We start from the raw sequence: 22,698 nt of genomic DNA, 5'->3' as shown, positions 1-22,698 counted from the left end.
TCGACTTTAGAAGTGACGGTATGTGACTGTCATTATAGACCCCCTTTTAAAGTGCAATATATTCAATGACCCCTTTTTTTATTAAAGTCATGCCCAATTCAATGACCCCTTTTTTAGGTTCTGCTACTCCATTTACATCCTTTTTTCTAGAATTTTATCATCAAAATGGCATAAAATAATGTGGAACTTTCCAATGACCTCTTCAAATTACTCTTATACCAAATGATTTTTGTTCAATTTATTTGTTGAGTCTTTCAGCATCTCGGATTAGGTAGCTAGAAATGTGGTGCTTTGTAAATTATTAATATTATTATTATTATTATCAAAGACTGAATTAAAAGGACTACTACTGAGTTTGCGTCTGACGCCAGAGCAAAGGCGCGACGTGATTGGTTACTGACCAGCGCAGTATGGCATTTTTGGTGTAGTTGACAGGACGTTATACGCAAACTAGTCTTTTTAATTCGGTCTTGGTCAGGAATAAGTACACTATCAGATAGTATCATACCACAAGCATATGTCTTTTACCTAAAAGTTTTTTCTTCTATAAAACCAGGGGTTTGCCACCATTTAATCATAGTTATTTATTTTTCTAGCTTTTGAAAGACTTCCATGGAACTGGCGATATTATACCTGGGTATACAGCACAAGAAGGCACTGTGGCATGCATTGTCAAAAATGGATGTGTCAAGATATATTTCAGAAATAGTAAGGCAACTTGAATGATTACTTATTTTCTCTACATGCATATCATGAACTAGTATATGATGTAATTAGCCTTTAGTTGATTTTCATTCTAGAAGAAATACAAATGTATTGATCATTTTTTAATATCAGTTTATTTTCTTGTCTACTTATAGGACATGGTGGTAATGGTGACGACCATGGTAAGTGATATAAAAGTGCATGCCCTTCAAAAACATATGAGTCAAGATATAGGGGAACTTATTTCCATTGTTCAAGTTTTTGAAAATGGGGAAAATCATATTACTACTTTACTTGCAATATACTACCATACAAAATCTGTAATTTACATTTTTTCACAAAATTAATACTCATAGATCCAATCACATATGTCATGCTAGGAGAAAATTTAACATATCTATGTGTTGTAAATCAAAACATTAAATTTGTAATAAAAGATAATTACCTTTCACTTTCATAGGCCAATACATTTACTGCTTATTGTATTATTTTGAGTTTCAAATTATGGGCATAAAATATTTACAAACCTATTTCATGTTGTATTGTTTTAACTCTAGGAAGTGGAGGGGCTACAAGACTTTGTGCCATGATGATATATGATCCAGCCAAGTACAAAGAACCTAAACCAACAAGGGATGAAGTACACACAGAAATGATAGAGAAACAAAAGGTATTTACTTTTTTCCCCAGTCAGTAAAAAACATGGCTACATCCAGTAGCATAGCCAAGGAAGGGAGTGGAAGGGGGGGGGGGGCATTGGGGAAGTTGTCCCCTGTGAACATCTTTTCCCCTTCTTGCCATGTTGGGTTAACTGGCCACATCATCTTTTCTAACAAAGATTTGTTTGATATGATCTGATCTGATCTGATCTGTTCATGACTTAGTAAATGAATGTATATGCTGTTAAAGTATGTCCTTACATTTAAAATATATATATGTACAAGAGTAGGCGTAGTATTCAGACACTTTCTTAATGGTTTCTTCTTAATGGTACACCTCTATGTGTTGCGACCGACAAATTGTACAGTATAATATTATTTTGGATGACACATTTTATTTTCCAGATATCAGACAATCTTGTACCACTGGATAGGGCCTTCTCTCTGAAGGAAATGAAACTTGCTGGATGGTCATACAACCTGTTGCAAAATGCTTCTGCAGAGGTAAAATTACTGTAATATAGTAATACTTAGGAACATATAAATCCTACAATGTGGAGTGTATTATTGAAGAAACAATGTGATAAATTCTAGTATATTCCAGATATAATAACAGTGTTTGAAGGGTTGGTTTCTCAAAGTATTGCAGGTGTGATGTTGCCTGATACAAGAAAGATGATGAAGAAAGTGACGCCATTCTGTGGTGTAAGAGACTGATAAGATGCTTTACAATTTTCAAAATTTGTTGCAGATGAAGACATATTTGTCATTTGATAATTCTAGCAGCAAATGGTGCAGCAGTATTATATGGTGGATTTTGAACAAAAAGTTGTTTGTTTGAACCTTAACTCAGAGTCTTATTTGTATTATCAACATTGAGTAGGGCAGAAACAAAGAAATTGAAATAATAACAAGGATGCAAAACAGTGTTCATAATTATACAAAATGGTCATGATTTTGTTCATTTCAGCTGGGGGACCTCTCACATTGGGATGTTGATGGGGACTGGACAACACTAGATGGTGGTGATCAAACAGAAAGAAGTAAGTTCATAACTACAGACTGATAAAAAGATTAACTTTCCCCTGTATTTCCACATATGTGACCATAAAGCACGAATGAGCTTTTTTAATAGCTCTGGTCTTTTTTTGCTTTGGCTAAATCCTGTTCAAGAGGTGGGTTATGAGGCATTGTATTTTGTATAGGTATGTATAACCAACAATTAAAAATGAGAGAACTTTCTTAATCCTCGATGATTTGAAATGACCGCCAATTATGACTGTTTGATATTTATTGCCCGCAATGTGGAAAAAGAGACACATGTAGAAACGAAAAAAAGCTACCAACGAGCAAAGTTTAACAAACCATAACCCCCCTTCTGGATATCGTTTGAAGTCAAATGATATACCATTTTACAGCTTATGATGTATATTTTCTAAACACTAAATAAAACAATATTGACTGGGGAGGAATTTACGGCTCATTCGCCGTAATGGGTCACATATTACTAATATGAGCTTTCAACATGATAACAAATGTCTCTATCTATACCTTTGTTAATCAAACAATGTGCACCTCTCCCCTAACCAACCAGCTTTGGATGAATAAACAAAATGGCATCTGTTAAACTATATTGGAGCTGCAAAGAATATAATTTTAAAATGAAAAACAATACTCACATTTTTGTCAGAATCGTTAGAGAACCCTTTTTGCACATCAAGCATATAAAAGGGGAGAAACCCAAGGACCAGGAGCTGGTTTTCCCAAAACCTAGCTACTTGCCACCTGTGATTACAGAAAGTGAATGAAGACAAGTTTGTATTATTAGAGGAATAGTATTCTAAAATTCCACCAGTATTCCATTATGATTTCATGTTTTTGTTTGAAGGATAACCTGCACAGAATGTATAGATGCTCTTTACTAATGGACTTTTTGACAATTTTATTGCACTGAAAGTGATAAGGTTGAACTGTAAACACAAATTATGTATCTTTTCAGAGTTTGTATCCTCATATGAGACTTGTACCAAGTACCAAGAAGTTGACCTTACTCAACATTTTGATGAGAAATATCTTGACTCATGTCCAGATATACAGGTGAGTATCCATTAAATCAAAATCTCAAAAACTTACAGCATGTTTCTATTATGGTACCAAAAGCCAATACATGCCGGCCAACAGATGGATGAAATTTCTCTGGCATTTTCCAGAAAGTAGGATAATGCTGGAAAAAATGCTGGTTGAAGTCAAAATAATAAAAATTGACTAGGTTCGAAATCAGAGTGCATGTTGATGAACCCACACATGTCCTTTTTTATAACTACGCAAACGTGGTCGGTAGTGCTGGGTATTTTTCTGGTATTTTTACTATTTTATCCATTAGAAAATAGCTTCCACAACATGCATTGACAATTATATGACAGGTTTTCCAAGGCTACTATCTGTGAAAACGTTTTCACAGGTTTATGCACCTTGGTATTAATTTTTGTCTCATACATGCAGGCTTCAGAATCTTTCCATGAAGGCTCAGATGGAGGAGGTTACTATGCACTCACAGTCACTCTCATGACTTCTGATGGGAAGGTTATTGCACAGAAAACAACAGGGACAAAGGGCAAAATTGAAACACCTGAATGGATCAGAGAGACTCTTACCTTCAAAGGGTACAGAAAAGGTGTACGCAGAGTTGGCTTTCAAACTAAAGGTATGTATCTGAGAACAGATGTGTCAGCAATGAATACAATGAATATCCATATTTCAATAAACAAGTACACCTTTAATTGCTGTGATGTTGTGAATTTTAATTTGTTCAACTTATATTTTTAGTGTATGAATAGTATAACAATTTGAATAGATTTAAGTTAGGGCCCTCTCTGACAAAAAATGAAAGAGAAAATCAGGAAAGCAAAGGAAAAGAAAATGACATCATATATTATCAATTTCTCAAATTTGTTTTATTTTAGAAGGGTTTAATACAGATTGCCACATTCAAAACAGCACATAGTAGCTAGTAAGAGGGGGGAAATGTTTTTTGTACCTTGATTAATTAAGAAATAAGGTCCAATGACAGCCATCCTATAAGCCATATAAAAATGCTAAAAATCATTAGTCAATCCACTCTCATGGAATTCTCTACTGAATGTTATTTGAAAGTTATACTGAAAAACAAGTGCAACATGCAACATACAGTAAAATAAGAAATGTATACATGTGTTATTAGAGAATCACAAAAAGATGACAAGTTTATGGAAATGAACAGAACAGTTTAAGCTATTAAAAATATAATGTGCTATATTATTCCAATTGACTATACAATAATCTTATTTCTGTAGCTAAAGACTCATTGTATTGGGCAGGCTATTTTGGTGCACATGCATCTGCAGCAGTATTGCGAGTCAGGAGCGAGGCTAAACCAGATGACACAGATCAAGATGGCGATGTAGTGGAGGCAAAGCTATCCACAGACAAGGTGAAGGAGTTAGACAAGATGGTAGCACATCTCTATGACAAATACAAGGATGGCTTGCACCATTTAGAAGAGTTGCAAGAGGCAATAGGTAACAAATTATATCTCTGTTCTCCAAGGTTCCCCTCTCCTATCCTTCATCTCCCTTTTTCCTCCTCTCCTCCTCTCTTCTACTCCTTTCCTCTCCTCTCCTCCCCTCTTCTCTCATCTCATCTCATCTCCTCTTCTCTCCCTTTCATGTTATTGGCTAGCTAAATTAGATTTAAAATTTGAAAAAAATCCAAGGAAATAGTTTCAAATTTGAAATAGTTTTTTATCAGTGATATAAAAGGTCCTATTTCACTCAGAAAATCTCCTTCACATTCAAATTTATCTTAAAATAATAAATAGGCCTATGAAAAGTTTTGATGATTATAATCTGAAAGTACCGTTACTTTCATCTTTACTATTCATTCTACCAGGAAGCGATGTTTTGCCTCCTCCAGCAGTGGCAACATCGAAGACAAATTCTGCATCTGTCAAAACACGTAGTAAAAATCGCCAGGTCCGTGTCTTTGTCTCTAGTACATTTGTGGATTTTCATGAGGAGCGTGAGATTTTAATCAAGAAAGCATTTCGTGAGGTGAATCATCTATGCAGGGATCGTGGAGTGTTTTTCACTTACATTGATCTGCGTTGGGGTATCACCACCGAGCAATCTCAGAATGGAAAGACAATTGACATCTGTTTGAGTGAGGTAACATACTAAAGCATTCTTCAAAATTTATTTGAACAGAAAAACATAGCAATTGTCATCATTTTCTCATAGTGACAAACCACAGATTACAATAAACCATCTCTTTGAATTACAGGGTGTCTCAAAGTAAGCAGGTCCTGACAAACATAATTCTATCTTAAAATGTGATTTCAACCACTATTCAGAATCCGCAAATGGTGCAAAAGAATGCTGATAAATGCTATTACTTCATTCCTCTTTCATAGGGTGTACCATAATAATCAATAAGAGGAGGAAGATTTTGAAATGTCAGTGACTTTTAAGTCTTCAAAATGTCAGAACATGTATTTTTGATCTCTCCCCTTCCCTGTGACATTTATATTGATCTCTTTCTTTGTCAGATTGAACGATGCAAATATTTCATCTGCCTCCTTGGGGATCGTTTTGGATGGAATCAGAGGAAGGATAAGATAGACAAGTTGTTGGATTTCACATATGACATTGCCATGGGGAAATATAAGTGGCTTGAAAATCACAGATTTGACACAAGTGTAACAAAGGTAATATTCTTAGCCAGACAATCTTGTTTGTATTTTATATGCACATACAGGAGGGAAATGCGTACCTCCAGATTGTTTAGCCATGTTCCTGGTAAACTTTATCCATTCATGTTCACTTGTCTGCCATAGGCGCCTTCATTATTTTTGTTATATGCCATAGTCCGTCAACTCAGAAGTACAAAAATAGACCTCGGAAACGGGAGGTATGAGAATAATTATGCAATGCATGTGTAAATGCTTCTTTGGCGCATCAACTGCTGCGCGATTTGTACTTGCTGAGCGCACCAAGCTCTTTATGCATCACAGTTTTTTAACACGCAGTGCATGTGATGCAAAGCATCTACGCCGCAGATTTGGTTTGTACTTCTAGGTTGAAACAGTATAGGGGGTCATCTTCTCAGATGTTAACACAATTTATACATCTGTCAGAAAATTGAAAAAGGTAAAAACCAGTAATTTGCTCATTTTTTCTGACTTATCAATTTAAATCTCCTGCTTTTTATGGCTAAAGATGTTTTTCCTCTCTCTCTCCTCTCCTCCTCCTCTCCTCTCCTCTCCTCTCCTCTCCTCTCCTCTCCTCTCCTCCTCCTCTCCTCTCTCTCTCCTCTCCTCCTCTCCCTCTCCTCTCCTCCTCTCTCTCCTCTCCTCTCCTCTCCTCCCCCTCCCTCTCCTCCCTCTCCATTCCTCCTCTCCTCTCCTCTCCTCCCCTCCCCTCCCCTCCCTTCTCATCCCCACTCTCCTCTCCTCTCCTCTCCTCTCCTCTCCTCTCCTCTCCTCCTTGTTTTTCCCCCCTATAGCTTAGCTTAGCTCTCCTCTCCTCTCCTCTCCTCTCCTCTCCTCTCCTCTCCTCTCCATTCCTCTCCTCTCCTCTCCTCTCCTCTCCTCTCCTCTCATCTCATCTCATCTCATCTCATCTCATCTCATCTCATCTCATCTCATCTCATCTCATCTCATCTCCTCTCCTCCCCTCTCCATTCCTCTCCTCTCCTTTCCTTTCCTTTCCTTTTATTTCCTTGTCTTGCTTTTCATTTCATTTCATTTCATTTCATTTCATTTCATTTCATTTCATTTCATTTCATTTCATTTCATTTCATTTCATTTCATTTCATTTTCTTGCTTTGCCTTGCCATTCCTTCCATGCTCGTATCTAGTATTTTCAGTTTTGCCATTTGCAGGTATGCTTGTGATGATAGCTTCAAAAGTTAAAGCTGGCATTCATCATCCTGATTACTCCTGGTTGGTAAATCTAGGAAGCCAATTTTGAGGAAGTATTTTTGTAATGATATCAACTCTTAAATCTTTATCGTTGCAGCTTGAAGTCTTACATGCCGCCCTGGAAAACAAGAAAGTGGCAAAGGACCGGACTTTCTTTTACTTAAGGGAGTCACTGCCACCAGATGACCCAACACCCAGAGAGCAGAAGGTATACCTACATGTAGTTTTCAATAATAAATGCTTTTTATAAATTGGTAATTATAATCAACTACCCACCTTGGAAAATATATTTTATTTGAAATCAGGATGGAAATAATGAACACTAATGTTATATCCACACTTTGTGTATCTTCTTACCTATCCAAACAGGACCAATTTGTAAATGACTGAGCTTTTGTCTCCTAGGAATGACCAACATCACACTAAATAACCTCCAAAAATGTCTATTCTATAACAGTATTTGTTTTTACCATTTTTCTCTCAGAAGAAAAGTGAAACTCCATGGCACTATGATAGACAGCAAGAACTACGAAATGCTGTGAAGACATCAGGACTCTCTGCAAAGGAGTACAAGGAGGCTGAAAAGGGCTGTGACTTGATCAAAGAGGTATGTAAACAATTGAAGTTTGCAATCTCTCTAATTATAACGGATTACACATTGTTTAAAACGTATCTGTGAGCCAAGCAGGAATGGATCCAGGATTTAAAATATGGTCAAAGTAACAGGGACCGAAAGACTAAAATTGGCTCTTAAAATCATTAAAAAAAATATGCTGATACTAGCGCCCCCTCTACCTTTGGATACAACACTGATGGCATAGGTAAATTAGCAATCAAATAATAGTTTGTTAGACAGAGGATGTTTGCTGGGGCTATGGGGGAACTCATACATGAAAGTGGCATCCTGGGAGTGATATATAAAGGACTTATCACTCCAAAACGAGTGACCTTTGGGGTACAACAAAGGTGACAGATCCTGTAAATGAGAGTCCTTTAATGATAATGAATAATATCTTTCAGTGACAAACTAACATGATTTGTGGATATTTAAAACTTAATCATTCTCATAAGCAAATTGAATTCCACAAACTCGGTGGATTTTGGACAATTGATGTTGATCTATTGAAAACCTCAGATTTTGCCAGTCAGTTGCAGTCTCTCAGACCCGTGCTAATGCATCTATTTTATTCAAATCCTGAATTCGCCGCTGATGTTAGACAAACCACCATTGTTATTTTTATTTCTTACAGGATCTGCTGCGATGTATAAATGAAGATTATCCTCCCGGCTCCCAACTGACACCCTTACAGAGAGAAAGAGAAGCCCATGAAGCATTTGCAGTTGTACGCCAAAAAGTGTACATTGGAGGAGAGGAGTACTTCAAAGCCATTGATGACCACTTTGAGAAAGCTGCCAAAGGAGACAATCAGCCTCTTCTGATTGCTGGTGCATCTGGATTGGGCAAATCTGCTCTAATTGCTAATTGGTGCAAGAGATTTGAAGAGAAACACCCCAAAGATTTTCTTTTCATGCATTTTATTGGAAGTTCGTCAGAGAGTACTTCACATCTGAATCTGTTGAGAAGGTTTGTTTTATCATAAAAAGTCAACTAATGTGTTAGATTCATCATAAAGTAAAGACTTTCCTAATCAAAATCAGGCAGGGATTTCATATATGTGACATGATCAAGGGAAATGAGTCAGATGTCGCTAATATTGATTTTGAGATAATGGCAAAGAAAGTGTTAAAATTCTTTTGTTTTATATTGTTTTCAGCGATTGATAAATTGACGTAACTTCGAAAAGAAAAGGCGTATCTACATGGGGTTTCAGTTACTGAAAGCTCTAAATGTCCTCTTTAGAAACATATGTCAAACTCATTTTCAACCAGGGTCGACATGTGACTCATTCACCTTGATCATGTCACATATGATCAAAATAGATCATCCATGTTTAACCACTGCTGAAGTGTGCTGAAAAGAGTTATTCTTTTCATATAAAGGTCTTTATGTTGGAAAAAAAATAGTGTTAAATTATCTCATAAGTATGAACTTTTTTATTGGTTTCAAAGATTATACGAAGAGCTCAGATTGTATCTTCAGGAAGATCTTGTTGTACCTTCATCAGATCGTAATCTTGTCATAGAGTTGCCATCATGGCTGAAGCGTGCAAGCAACAAAGGTAGAAAGGTCATGCTTGTTCTGGATGCTTTGAATCAGTTGGACAGTGGAGGAAGTTCTTCAGGTATGCAGTAAACATTAGTTTTCTACTTCTTCTAAAACTCACTTTATAAGTTGCAAACTTTGTATTTATCAAGATGAATATAAATATTTTGTTACTTTAAATTATTGGTTAAATAAATAATGATCGAAGAACATTCATACCCAGTTTTATTTATTTTTCCCAAAACAAAACCAATTTTAATAGGTGAAGAGCAGGATTTGAAGTGGTTACCAAAACAGCTCCCTCAAAATGTGCACCTCTTGATGTCTGCACTGCCTGGAAGGGTGAGTAAGGCCGATGATGATGTTATGAAGGGTTCAAAGCAGAACTTGTCTATGTATATCTACACCTAGACAAATAAGTTTTTGATGGTGGTGACTTTTTACATTTCTTAGTTGTGACAGGCCATTTTTATTTTTTGTGTCATTTTTACATAGAAAAATTACTTGCATGATATTTAGTCAAGAGAATGGTTGGTCTAACTATAAAGCATGGATTATTATTCTATGAAAAACATACTTATAAAAGCAGTGCTATAGACTTCCAAAAGCTGAAAGGGAAACTTTTCCTCTTTTTTTTTCATTTTCTTCAGGCCCTGAGTGCAGTAAAGAAAGCTGGTTGGTCGATCAAAGTGGTTCACCCACTCAATAGATCGGAAATGATGAAAGTCATGGACAAGTACATGGAGTTTTATGCCAAGACACTGACTGTAGCACAGAAAGAGAAGATAACCAATGCCAAACAAAGTAGTAATCCACTCTATCTCAAGGCATTATTGGAGGAGGTAAAGTTTCAAACCCCAAATTAAAGTGCAATTAACTTATTTTGGCCACATTCCAGCCACTCAGCTCCCCCCACACCTGGTATGGTCCAAACAGTTACCCATAGGTAATATATAAACATTCAGTGTACAGAGTGCCCATCTCTCTTTCATTGGTGATTGGACCAGACTTCATGATAAGGGGATCGCTACACCTCCTCCACAGTGAGTCTGTACGTTACCTTCCCAGCATTAAAAAATGCTGGTACCCATACACCTGGGTAGAGAGTAGTAAAAAGTACCTTACTCAATTCCCCATGCAGTGGCATAGCATCATAGGGGCATGAGGGGCATCCCCCAATCGATTGCAAAATTTAGACAATCCCATAGGAAAATTGCCAAAAAATGGTGTGTCCCCCCCCATCAGACCCGGTGCCCCCAATCATGGTTGGTTCCCCCCCAATTGGATAACCCATGCAACGCCACTGTCCCCATGTGCATGGCCATGGCAGGGCTTGGACCCACAATCTCAATGATCATGAGGCCTATGCTCTACCGCTAACCCACACACAGTTCTGTGTATGCTGATGTAAAGAATACTTGAAGATCTGCAATCCTACATTCCCGTTAAGAATATAATATTTATGCACAATGTGAAAATGTAAATGCATTAGAAAATAAAGAATTCATTCAAGTTGTTGTATATATTGTTCTAATAAAATGTACAACTGTTGGCATTTCAGATACGCATGTTTGGCAGATTTGAGAAGCTTGATGAAGAGATCACAAAGTACCTTGAATCTAAAAACCCAGGAGAGCTGTTTGAGAAGATTCTGGAGCGTCTTGAAAATGATTTTGACAAAGGAGCTGTCTCTAGGTATGTCAGCATTTTTTAATCGTTGCAGCTCCTAATGTTTCTTTGTCATGCATAATATTTAGGTGTATTCTATATGCATTATTGTATTACAAGGTTATGTATAAGATAGCCAAAAATAATAATAGGTTTGTGTTTTTTTAGTCTTGAAAATTGTTCTTTCCCATTATGTGGCATGTTTGAATTACCCAAAAAGATTTTTTTAAATGAGTTTGGTCAATTCTTTTTTCAAACCTGATTTTTTGGCATATTTGTAATGTTACACATGTCCCAACACCCAATTGGATTCAACCAAATTCATTGTGTTGGCTACAGAGCAATTACAGTTTGAATTAAAATCATTATGACTTTAAATCCCCATAGAATACCACAATTAAGCGACTAAGATATTATGTGAGTTTTCTTTCATTACACCTCATCAGTTTGGCTTTAAATGACTAGAAAACTTTCCTGAGAGCATAATATTTTGTATATTAAGGCTTTAATTGATATATGCATGGCATATAATTATGCAAATGATATTGCACCCTTCATAATTTTTAATGATATAATGTACTTGCATTCTAGGCCAGGACTTGTTTGCAGTACTACTGTAGCTATTTGGTGTTCACGCAGAGGAATGAGTGAAGAAGAGATGCTGAGCATGCTGAAAGTAAGCAGTAAACATTTGCATGATATAGAATATAATTTTATTGGTACAACATCACAGCTCAAATGCATTTAATGAAAAAGAAGGATGGTAACTTAAATGCTTAACTTAACATGTGCTATGTTGCATTGCACCATGTCACATTGTTTGTATTATTTTATAATAAAGTAGGCTTATTGTATAATATTGTAATTATGGCTTATTTTAATGCTATTACATTTGATAGGTAGAAACAAGCATCTGGTCACCTTTCTATCTGTCACTGGATGAGAACCTTGTGAATCGCAATGGCATTGTGAATTTCTTCCATGATTACTTGCGTCAAGCTGTGGAATCCAAGTATCTGAGATCCCCAGAGGATAAACACAAAGGGTACCTCATGCTGGTAGATTTCTTTGATAGACAACAAATCTCTGATAGATATGTAAGTTTCGAATTAACAAATAATATACCAAAATACTTTCTTAAAGCCCGTTTTCTAATACTAAATGTAAGAATTATTTTCTGTATAGGCACTAAATGCTATCTTCAGTAGATAAAAACCATGAAACATCAAAATATACCAAAAGACTCTCCTAACATGCATTCTGGGCACACGTTCAGAACACAGTCATTACGCCTAATGCTGAGGTTTAAGCAAAAGGCTAAAATGATGGCAGCTGATAAAAATTCTGAATGGAATGTATATGTAATTTGTAGCAGAAGGAGATAATTAAAGGTCCGGGACATGATGGGACTAAAATATACAAGTCGAAGGGAAAATACAAAGTGTGACTTTTGTAGTAAAAACAGGTGAAAATCAAGGACATAAATGAGCCCTAAATACTATCTTCAGTATAGACTATCTTCAGTAGATAGCATAAAAGCATGAAAATCAAAATATACCAAAAGACTCTCCTAGCACATGTGTTCAGAAAATAATCATTTGGTCTAATGCTGTGTTTTAAAGAAAAGCATAAAATGATGTCAGCTGATTAAAATTCTCAATGGAAAATATTATGTAGTAGAAATAGATGAAGATCTGTGACGTGATGGGACTGAAATAGAGGAAAAATGCAAAGGTTGATTTATGTATTAGAAACAGGTGAATATCGAGGGCATAAAAGGGCTATTATAATCGGATGCTAAAAATGCTACATGCAAAATTTCACTATTTTAGCTTCAATATGGCGATGGCATTTGTATCATAAACTTATTCTGTTGCTAAAAGGTGCTGGATTCACTATATTTCAAGAATTTTTTCAAACCCCATCCCCCCAATGTCAAAAAGAAATCGATGCCACTGCCTTTCACTCTGCTATTGTAAACCTTGGGAAAGGCCTACAAAACTGACAGAACTATTACCATCACTTTAACGAAAATAGAAACAATTTGTGAGGTTGTTTGATATTAGAAAATCTATTGATCATTTGGATTGCTTGCTTAAAAAGACTGAGCAATCAACCCAGAGACTCAATTGCCAGAGATGGTAGAATCTGTGCTATTCAGAATATTGAATAATTCTTTCAGGTAGATGAAGTTCCTTACCTACTAGCTGAAGCAGGAGAACTGGAGAGACTGAAAGCAACAATTCTGAACATTGATGTATTCCAGAGATTGATGAAAACTGAGGATGGGAAATTTCAGCTCATGAAATCATGGCAGTTGGTAAGTTTAGCTTATACTTCTATGTGTCAGTAGTGTATTCTGATAATGTCACACAGATACATATTAGCTCATATTACTGAAGAATTTCAATTCAGGACACAAGTTTATGTTTACACAAATAATGCCCTTTATCAGTCTCAGAAGGTCAGATAATCTTGTACAAATTATGAGGATTGTGTGCTACTAGCATTCCATAAGATTGGAGTGATATGATACCAAACTTACACATGTATATTATTATTATTTTGTTTGTTTTATATTAGCTTGGTGGGTATGAGCAAGTAGAGAATGCTTATCGTGCACTCAAAGGCACATCACAATTTGACAAAGCTGTCGACAAAGTTGGACTGATACGTTCCTTGGCAGAGTTCTTTATGCAACTGGGACTACTCAATGGTGCAAGGTCAGTTCTACCAAACTTAAACACTAAAGTCAATTTAAACTAGAACACTAAACTGACTAAAGAAGCATTATATCAGACAGCCATTAAATGACCCAGTGACCTAATCATGTATTATATTCTTAAAGTAGTTCTTCTGACTGGCCATAGACCCTATAGGGTCTATGGACTGACCAATTTGAGCAGTCATAGAGGGCAACTGATGTTTGATCCAAAACATACAACATACACAATGCCAACAGTCCTGCTGACCAATATTGGGCCACAGAGCTTAGTTTAGCTGCACTGAATGACCCCTACTGACCCATGTGTGACCCAATGGGTCAGTGGTTCTTCTGACCAAGTTTGGTGGTCATTATCATGTAGCAGGAAAATGTCATAATTACTGCTTTTGTCACCAATAAATGCATTGATTCTGGTACAGCAACAACCACCATCATTTATAATACTAGTAATTATAATTTGTACTTGTACTTAGGCTGGAGTTTGAACATTTGCTGAAAGAGTTGGAATCAAAATACTGCAGGACTAACAGCATTCTTATATTTATGGGGAACAATTCACATAAAATGCAATGCAATCACCCAGATGTTATTGATGTAAGTTTCCAACTAATTTTGTTAATTATATTTCATGATACAGGAGCACAAGGGTTTTTTAAAGTCTGTAATATTACATTACAAACAAATATTAAGTGCTAATGCACTGGTACATTTCAAAAAACAATATCTTTTAGGTGACTGTTGTGGAACAAAACATGTTCATGAACATTTTCCACAATGGAATCTGGGGTGCGACAAAGAACCCCACTGTAAGTATGGTATTTTTTGTTTTGGTTTTTTCAATTTGTAACTACTAACCATCTATTTTGAATGGGCTGTCAGCTTTGTAGTTTCATCAGCCTCGTATGTCACATGCTGTGTGTCCAATACCGCCTGGATTAATATCAATAAGATGTGCCTATTGACAGATATCGAAATATTAATGCAGATGCCATAGTTTGTTCTTGCTGGATCTGCATCAACATCTTTCTTGGTCATGCATAGTAGAAAACCAACATAGGAATTACCACTTCGTTAACTATTCTATCCACTGATCTTAGTGATCTAGGGCGAATTTCTCGACGGGTGGCTTAGCAATTGGCTTGTCTAGCCTCAAGGCTTAAGAGGTCGTAAGACCAGGCTTAACTGAAAACGTATTTCCCGAAGCACGGCTACCATAGCCTCGAGCCTTCGTTAGCCCGTGGGCCAGGCTTGTAGGATTAGCCCCAGGCTTCAGTAAAATTTGCATTTCTCGAAATCAGTCTTCTGTAGCCGTAGTCTCACGCAAGCCTGTTAGACCAGGCTTACAGCGGCTTTTCTTGGCCCTGCCTCAGAGCAGGTCTTAGGTCGTAAGCCTTGGTCTATTTCAATATACAAATTATTTAAATTGTAACGCAAAGTTTATCTTTCATATTTTTGACGGTCTTTCAATTAACATGAGTAAGCAGTGTTCGCGCCTAGGGGGAGCTCTTGCCCCCCCATGAAAAAAAATAAATTAGGCCTACTTCTGAGAGTTATTAATTAACCTCATTATTTGGTCATTTTAACCTTAAAAACACAATTTTTAAGGTTAAATAAATTGCATTTATCCCACTTTTGTACCATTGGCCTATATGTCACCAGCTTTAATATCTTAAATATGGCATTTGTACCATTTTTTTACCATCATTATGAAGACCTATATGATACCACCTGTCCCTATCCAAGCCCTAATAGTTTGATACTCGTACTTTTCATACGTAGGCCTATTACAATATTATTTTGGAGTGCCTATATTATACCAATAGAAGAAGGACAAAATTGGTAAAGATATAGTAAATATTTGACACGAAACAATAATGTATGCAGTATTAAAACTGAATTTACGGATAAGATGCATATAATATTGCTATATCTTCTACTTAAGGGATCTAAAATGAGCGTTTATTGCTTTTCGACAGTATTTTTGTGGGACATGAGAGCATCAGACCTATCGATTGCATTCTGAATACTGAAGCATGTCTTTCTGATATCAAATAATTTTCATTTTTGATAATCATAATGTAATACAAATTTTATGACAAATTATAAAAATTTGATATTTTTCAAATTTTGATATATAACAGTCCTCGAAGTAAATTATATAAATCTAATGATATATTCTTAAAGTGTATGTAGTAGGGAAGAAATCCGACGGTCAATTGAAAATTTTACCTTTCATATTGAAGATATGGATTTTTTTCCAAAAGACCTTTTTTTTTGTGGTGTTTTGGGGAAAAAAAATCCATATCTTCTATAATGAAAGGTCAAAATTTTCAATTGATCGTCGGCTTTTCATCCCACCTACATACACTTTAAGTATAAATCATCAGATTTATAAAGTTTACTTCAAGTACTGTTAAATATCAAAAATATCAATTTTAATGATTTGCCATAAAATGTGTATTAAATTGCTAATTTCAAAAGTCAAAATTATTTGATATCAGAATGACATTCTTCAGATTCAGAATGCAATTCGATATGTCTGATGTGCTCTAATGTCCCAAAATAAATACTGTCCAAACGCTCATACCCCAGCCCTTAAATAATTATAAATATTGTACCAACAGATAACTTCATGTGAGATCTGAGAAGACTACTGTTATCAGCAGTAGATAGCACGTTGGTTGCTTTCCTTTTTAGGGGAATCACAGATTCCTTTCCATTAGGCTTACAGTTTTACCCTTTTTGGGATGCAAAGAAAAAATCACGAGTATAAAGCATAGGCGTATCATTCATACAAGTTGGACTCATAAAAAGTCAAGTGCAAATAAAATAATACATAAAAGACACAAAAACAGACACAATATTCTTGCATCAAGTTGTGTACGGTATAAGCCCAAGCACAAGACCGGGACAAGACCGCGGGTCCAGGCTAGTCTTTGCGCCGGGAACATTGCGATAATGAGACGGCAACCTTGTTTAGTACGGTAAACCGTGAGGACCACAGCTTATGTACATCTACCTCCAACAGCCTATATAATTAAGTCGCTGGTTGAAAGGGACGAGGTTGTCAAGCGTTAAGCCTGCAAGGCCCCTAAGACTAGGTTGAATTTGCGTTGAAGAAATCCGGCTAGAGTTAAGACTCGGGCTTCGGAAGCGGGCTAGGCTTAGTAGCCTCAAGGCCACCTTAAGACTAGGGCTTAATAAGACTCCTGTCGGGAAACTCGCCCCTAGTGTCTGCAAGAGCTGCAGCTGTAAAGAGCTTCCCACCAAATCACATTTTCAAAATATCTTGTTTTTGTTGTTGATTCAGTTCTCATTGTTACTTTTTATAGGCTACAAAATATTGAAAATTCCATTCACATTGGGCTTACAGCTTCAGTTTCAGTTTGATGAAAACAAATAAGTTCACATGAATTTCAACTCAAAATTTAAAAAAAAATGCTGTGTTACATAAGTTGAATATTTAAATAATGTTATTCCTGGGAAGTGCTCATTATATTTGTTAGCAAACATTGAAACATTGTGGACCCATAATTATTATTACTTAGTACTCTATGATAAATGTGTACTAGTATATTGAATCCCTATGAATTTACCATTTACAGGTGTTAATCAACCTGGGAACTGTTTGTCAAAAGCTTCATCTCCTTGATGATGCCTACAACTATTTCCATGAGGCACTGAGTAGACAGCAAAAACCCAAGATGCCTGCACAGAAGCTATGTCTGGTTAAAGCCCTTGTAGGAATGGGGTAGGTACAAAAATATGTCCTTTGCAAATATAAAGCTCATACTGAGAGTGGTTTATAGTTTTACATTTGTACTCTATCATTTCAAAATATTTGATGGAGTGAAAAACACTTTTTACTCTGTGGTTGACAAAATGAAGAAATTATGAAAACAGTTAACTATTATTTTCTTTATTTGTAAGCTACAATGAAGGAAAAAACAATTGGCACACCTTGACAATATGTTGGATCTTGTCATTGCTGCTCTAATAGTTCAGTATAACCATGTTTGATGAGAATTAAGTGCAAACCTCCCCCCCCCCATTCCCCCTCAATCAATGTTGAGGAGACTGGGGAGCCCAATGGAAATAGTGCTATCATCAACATTGAACTGGGGGAGAGGGGTGGCGATTTACATTAGTATGCCAGAGTGTGCCAATATTAATTTCCTTGATTGTAGTTCTTGTCTATGAATTACCTTGATATGTTGATAGCAGTTCCATTTGCAGGATTTCACAACTCGTGAAATATTGTGGCGCATATGGAGCACAATCTTGATATCCCCAGCTGATACACCAACTGTAGCCCAAATGGATAGAAAATTCTATATTCTATAAAGATGTATTAATGTAATTTTATTGTTATTTTATTCTACAGCACTGTAATGAGACTCCAAGGAAATGTGGAAATGGCTAAGCGTTTCTTGATGAGAGCACAGGAGGTAGCTGTAGATGTATTGGGCTCTAGTCACCATTATGTTGCTGCTATCATAGGACAGGTAAGTGGTTGCATTTGGAAAGTGATTAATTTCATTTAAAATTCAAGTTCCTACTTCAGTTAAAGTATATCAATAAATCACAGATGATTATTTAATGATTAAACCTGAAGTTTGAAATCAGTGCCTCACATTTATAATTTTAATAATTTATACAAGTAGAGAATCTTACATAAAACTCAATGATGCACTTTCGAATGAAGTGTTTTTTCATTACTATGATGAAGTCACATTGTCAATACTGGTAGCATACCTATCTTGCATAAAAGATTTGGAAGATCTTGAGTCCATTTAGCATGTTTTAAAATTAAATGTCAGGATTTTGCACTCTGTTGATATATTTGGTAAAATAATTCTTCGAATTGCATCCAAATGGGCGCCAAAATGTATTTGATATTTAAAAAATGTGTTGCCTATTAGTAATGTAAACCAAATTTATCTCCAAAACAGATCAGCGAATTGTCATACAGTCAAGGAATGCTGGAGGAAGCTACACTCCTATACCTGTTGGACCTGGAGTTGCTGCTATTCTCAATAACATAGGGTTGGTGATGGATGACATGAATGACAACAGTGCGGGGGAGATCTTCAAAGGAGTGTTGGCTATACTTGTAGAGACATATGGCAATGACCATGTGGATGTGGCAATTGTAAGGTAAGCATCAAAATATTTCCACGTGTAATAAGTCATTGCTGTTAGAATATATGGTGACTGGTGATAAGCTTCCAATGCTGGTATAATTAGGTAAATCTTTCCATTTCGTTAATTTGTTTTTGAAAATGCAACAACAATAACATTGGAAATGGATAACAATAATGGTTCTTTTCCTTTCTCAATTTTGCTCTTTTCCCCACTTTTATTATGAATTGGCCCATTATCTCTGTTTGTTCTTATGACATACACAAATGTAGTATACACAAAAAACTTTTGACTAAAATGTTGATCTTATTGACTTATAAAGAATTGTTACAAAAGACATTTTGGTTAATGGTTACATGTGCTTACTAAGACAGGTATTTTATAATATGCAATGTCTTTAACATTTTCCAATAACCACAAGATGACACAACATATAAAATGGCCAGACCATTATGTTTGGTTCAACAGCTAAAATATAATTGTCTTTACATTATGGAATAAATGTTTCATTGCAATAAGCATAAAACAGTAATCAGATGATGTCTGAAACAGCATGCTTAAGTTGTTCAAGCACAGATAGCCCTTATTGTAATATTAAGAATCCATTTTTTGACATCCAATTAAAATAGTTTTAAAACGTGATAACTTTTTCTTGGATGTCTTATAGCTTATTGTATAACAAAACCAAGTTTGACAAATTGTGGTGGACCATGGTATATTTATGAAAACTTGTGCATGTTTGAAAATTGCTTACAGATACAATCTAGGAGCTTTCTACTTGTCTACCAACCTATACAAGAGAGCTGGATTTCAGTTCAGGGAAGCTCTGCGTATCTTCTCTACATTCTTGGGGGATGGCCACAAGCATACTGAAGCTGCTGTCAAAGCTATTTCTCAACTGAAGGACTTGACCAACTGAGTACTACAAGGAAAGCAGTAAAAAAGGGTAATGGTGAAAGTTGCAGCCTGATATTAGACTTCATGGCTGTTACAAATGGTTTATCGAAACCCTAAATTATCATTGAAAAGTATTTTTTGATTTTCAGCTTCATGTAAAGCACAATAATCAGCTGTTTCAAACCATTGGTGGTGACCCAATTCTGGTTAACGTACGATGAAACATCTTGGAATAGAAAAATACTTGATAGTGTTCCTACTCATAAGTGGAATTTACAAAGTCACAATATACTTAGGATATATAGACTAGAGTTAGAATTGTAATCATGGTAATAGGGCTTCGGATATGATTGGGATTAGAGTAAAGATTTGAGTATGTATAAGCATTAAAATATTGTGTTAAGGTTAAATCAATTATAATAAACTTAATGTTGTTAAGTTCTTTACAAAAATATAAAAGTATTTGATAGCATATTTTGTTTGGCACAACTGGTTTAATTTAAAATGTCCACATTGTTGTGTAACGTAATGTGGGCCATTGGGACCAATGCAATGATGTGTGACATTGTAAATTGGATATTTTTTATAATTCTTTAATTTCATGAAAAACTCCATTTTACCATTTTAATAAGTGCCCCCTGACTGTGGGTAATGGGTATGTGGGTTTTGAAAATGCCAAAACATGAATTTGAATTGTGGGGTATGTTCTGGTCTGACAAATCACTGCATGGTACTGTATATGACATATGGTCACAAGTATTCATTTTCTTGTTTTTAGCAACATAAATAAAGGGTTCACAAGTTATAAGTTCTCCCCTAAAGCCTCCAGCATACTTTCCTGCCGCTGCGGCAAGCGACAGGGCGTTTCAACCAATGGCAAGCCTTTATTGTGTCCGTTTGTCTGCAATACGTGTGCGCCACGCCGCTCAGCGGCAAGCGGCAGGGTAGTATGAAACCAGCATTAGACTTTACTTAGATGATAATTGTATTTAGAAATTGAATGGAATCTAGTTGTACATGTACATCGAAAAGGGAGTGCTTAGAGAGTCGTCATGTGGAAATTTTCTATGGCCTGCTTATTAGGGGAGAGGTGATAATTAGGTCAAATATGGTACGTGTACATGTGGTAATCATGGTAATTAATAAACCATGCAGATACAAAAACAAACTAATATTGAAATATCTAACATATAAAATGCAGTTAGAATTTCAATTCCCCACTCAAGTGTATTTCTGTGAAAATAAAATAACACTAACTAACATCAGCCACATTTACCTCACTATAATGAGGTAAGAGGCATTTGCTCAATATTGATTTTGTTACCATATTATCAAGCTCTTGAGGATTTTTTACTCAGTAACAGCAAATACTACAGGTCATGACTATTTCCAAGATTACAGAAACAGTTTTTTCATCTGTTCATTTATCCATTCATTCATTTTCCTTTTATTTCCATTATTATGTATATATTTTCAAATCACATAAAATATGTTCTAAATCATTGTTCTAAATCATTTAAGATTTAGAACAAAAGTACATTATGAAGAATAAGGTTGAAACAGGAATGTCTATGAGGACAGGGGACAGCCTTCTTATGATCGCTTTTTCTGAAAGGATATAGGCCTAGTCACATAAACATGAAAATAAATCAATTGGGGCATTATAAACTGACATTATTAAAGATGAGATAAAGACAGTACTCAACAACATTAAATCAAAATATGGTTGGCTGGTGCCCATTATACAACTTCTGTCTTTTCTACCTATCAGCATTTTCAGATTTATTTTTTGACAATTGAAATTATCTGATATAATAAAAGCTAGTAATCCGTTTTGAGGAAAACAAGATTATTTAAAAATGATCTTGTCATGAAGTATATATTAACAAGTGTGGAGACACACTTGGGTCCTGATGGGACCAGGCTGAAGTAAAATGCTCATGCCCGCTAAAAGGCATTTGTAAGCATGCTGCCTACATGCAAAGAAATATAGAAACATACAGAATTGAAGGTAAAGAACAAGGATAAGAAGGTATCTCCCAACAAATCATGTGAATGATTAATTTAGAAGTGTTACATTACGCTTGCATCTTGTTTACCAAAGTCAGGTATTTTCATGGATGTAGCTTTTATAAGCATTACAAGAGATATAACTTGAGCTTACTAAATGAAGAAAGATCACAACATTCAATTAACATGATTAATTGTGCCTTTTATATGTAAAATATATTATATGGAATCCTTTTATAATTTGCTGATATTTTAAGCATGTTAAAGCAGATACTAGTATAGCACTATAAGTGAAGTGGCAAAAAGGAAATGTTGGACTCATAAATTTACACTAAGAATACTATGAAAGTCAATATTAAGTTGATGAATCTTGTTTACGAAGTAGTGAGTGAGAATAATAAAAGTTTCTTTTGACTTAAATATCACGGGTATGTTTATTTATACTATTTTCCAATGTTGCTATCTTCGGTAGATAGCAGTTACTTGCTATCTTCAGTAGATAGCAGTTACTTGCTATCTTCAGTAGATAGCAGTTACTTGCTATCTTCAGTAGATAGCAGTTACTTGCTATCTTCAGTAGATAGCAGTTACTTGCTATCTTCAGTAGATAGCAGTTACTTGCTATCTTCAGTAGATAGCAGTTACTTGCTATCTTCAGTAGATAGCGGTTACTTGCTATCTTCGGTAGATATCGGTTACTTGCTATCTTCAGTAGATAGCAGTTACTTGCTATCTTTGGTAGATAGCAGTTACTTGCTATCTTCAGTAGATA

At 35.6% G+C, this 22,698-nt stretch overlaps 1 protein-coding gene across 1 annotated transcript; it reads left to right on the top strand.

The window, feature by feature from the left end:
- Nucleotides 1-612: 612 nt before the first annotated feature.
- Nucleotides 613-18,898, top strand: LOC140162043 (TPR repeat-containing protein DDB_G0287407-like; the record flags this gene model as incomplete). The annotated part of the gene is made up of 25 exons (XM_072185336.1): nt 613-637; nt 861-887; nt 1,263-1,375; nt 1,770-1,868; nt 2,335-2,407; nt 3,364-3,461; nt 3,867-4,068; nt 4,697-4,921; nt 5,292-5,566; nt 5,947-6,105; nt 7,418-7,528; nt 7,805-7,927; nt 8,571-8,905; nt 9,391-9,563; nt 9,747-9,826; nt 10,135-10,326; nt 11,046-11,179; nt 11,744-11,828; nt 12,052-12,249; nt 13,335-13,472; nt 13,736-13,875; nt 14,351-14,471; nt 17,483-17,628; nt 18,262-18,382; nt 18,830-18,898. Coding segments are annotated over exons 1-25 (3,462 nt in total), but the record flags the coding sequence as incomplete, so codon positions are not given.
- Nucleotides 18,899-22,698: the final 3,800 nt, after the last annotated feature.

The sequence above is a fragment of the Amphiura filiformis genome, chromosome 1, assembly GCF_039555335.1.
Source record: "Amphiura filiformis chromosome 1, Afil_fr2py, whole genome shotgun sequence".
Classification (NCBI taxonomy): domain Eukaryota; kingdom Metazoa; phylum Echinodermata; class Ophiuroidea; order Amphilepidida; family Amphiuridae; genus Amphiura; species Amphiura filiformis.
This window is presented reverse-complemented; position numbering and strand designations above follow the sequence as displayed.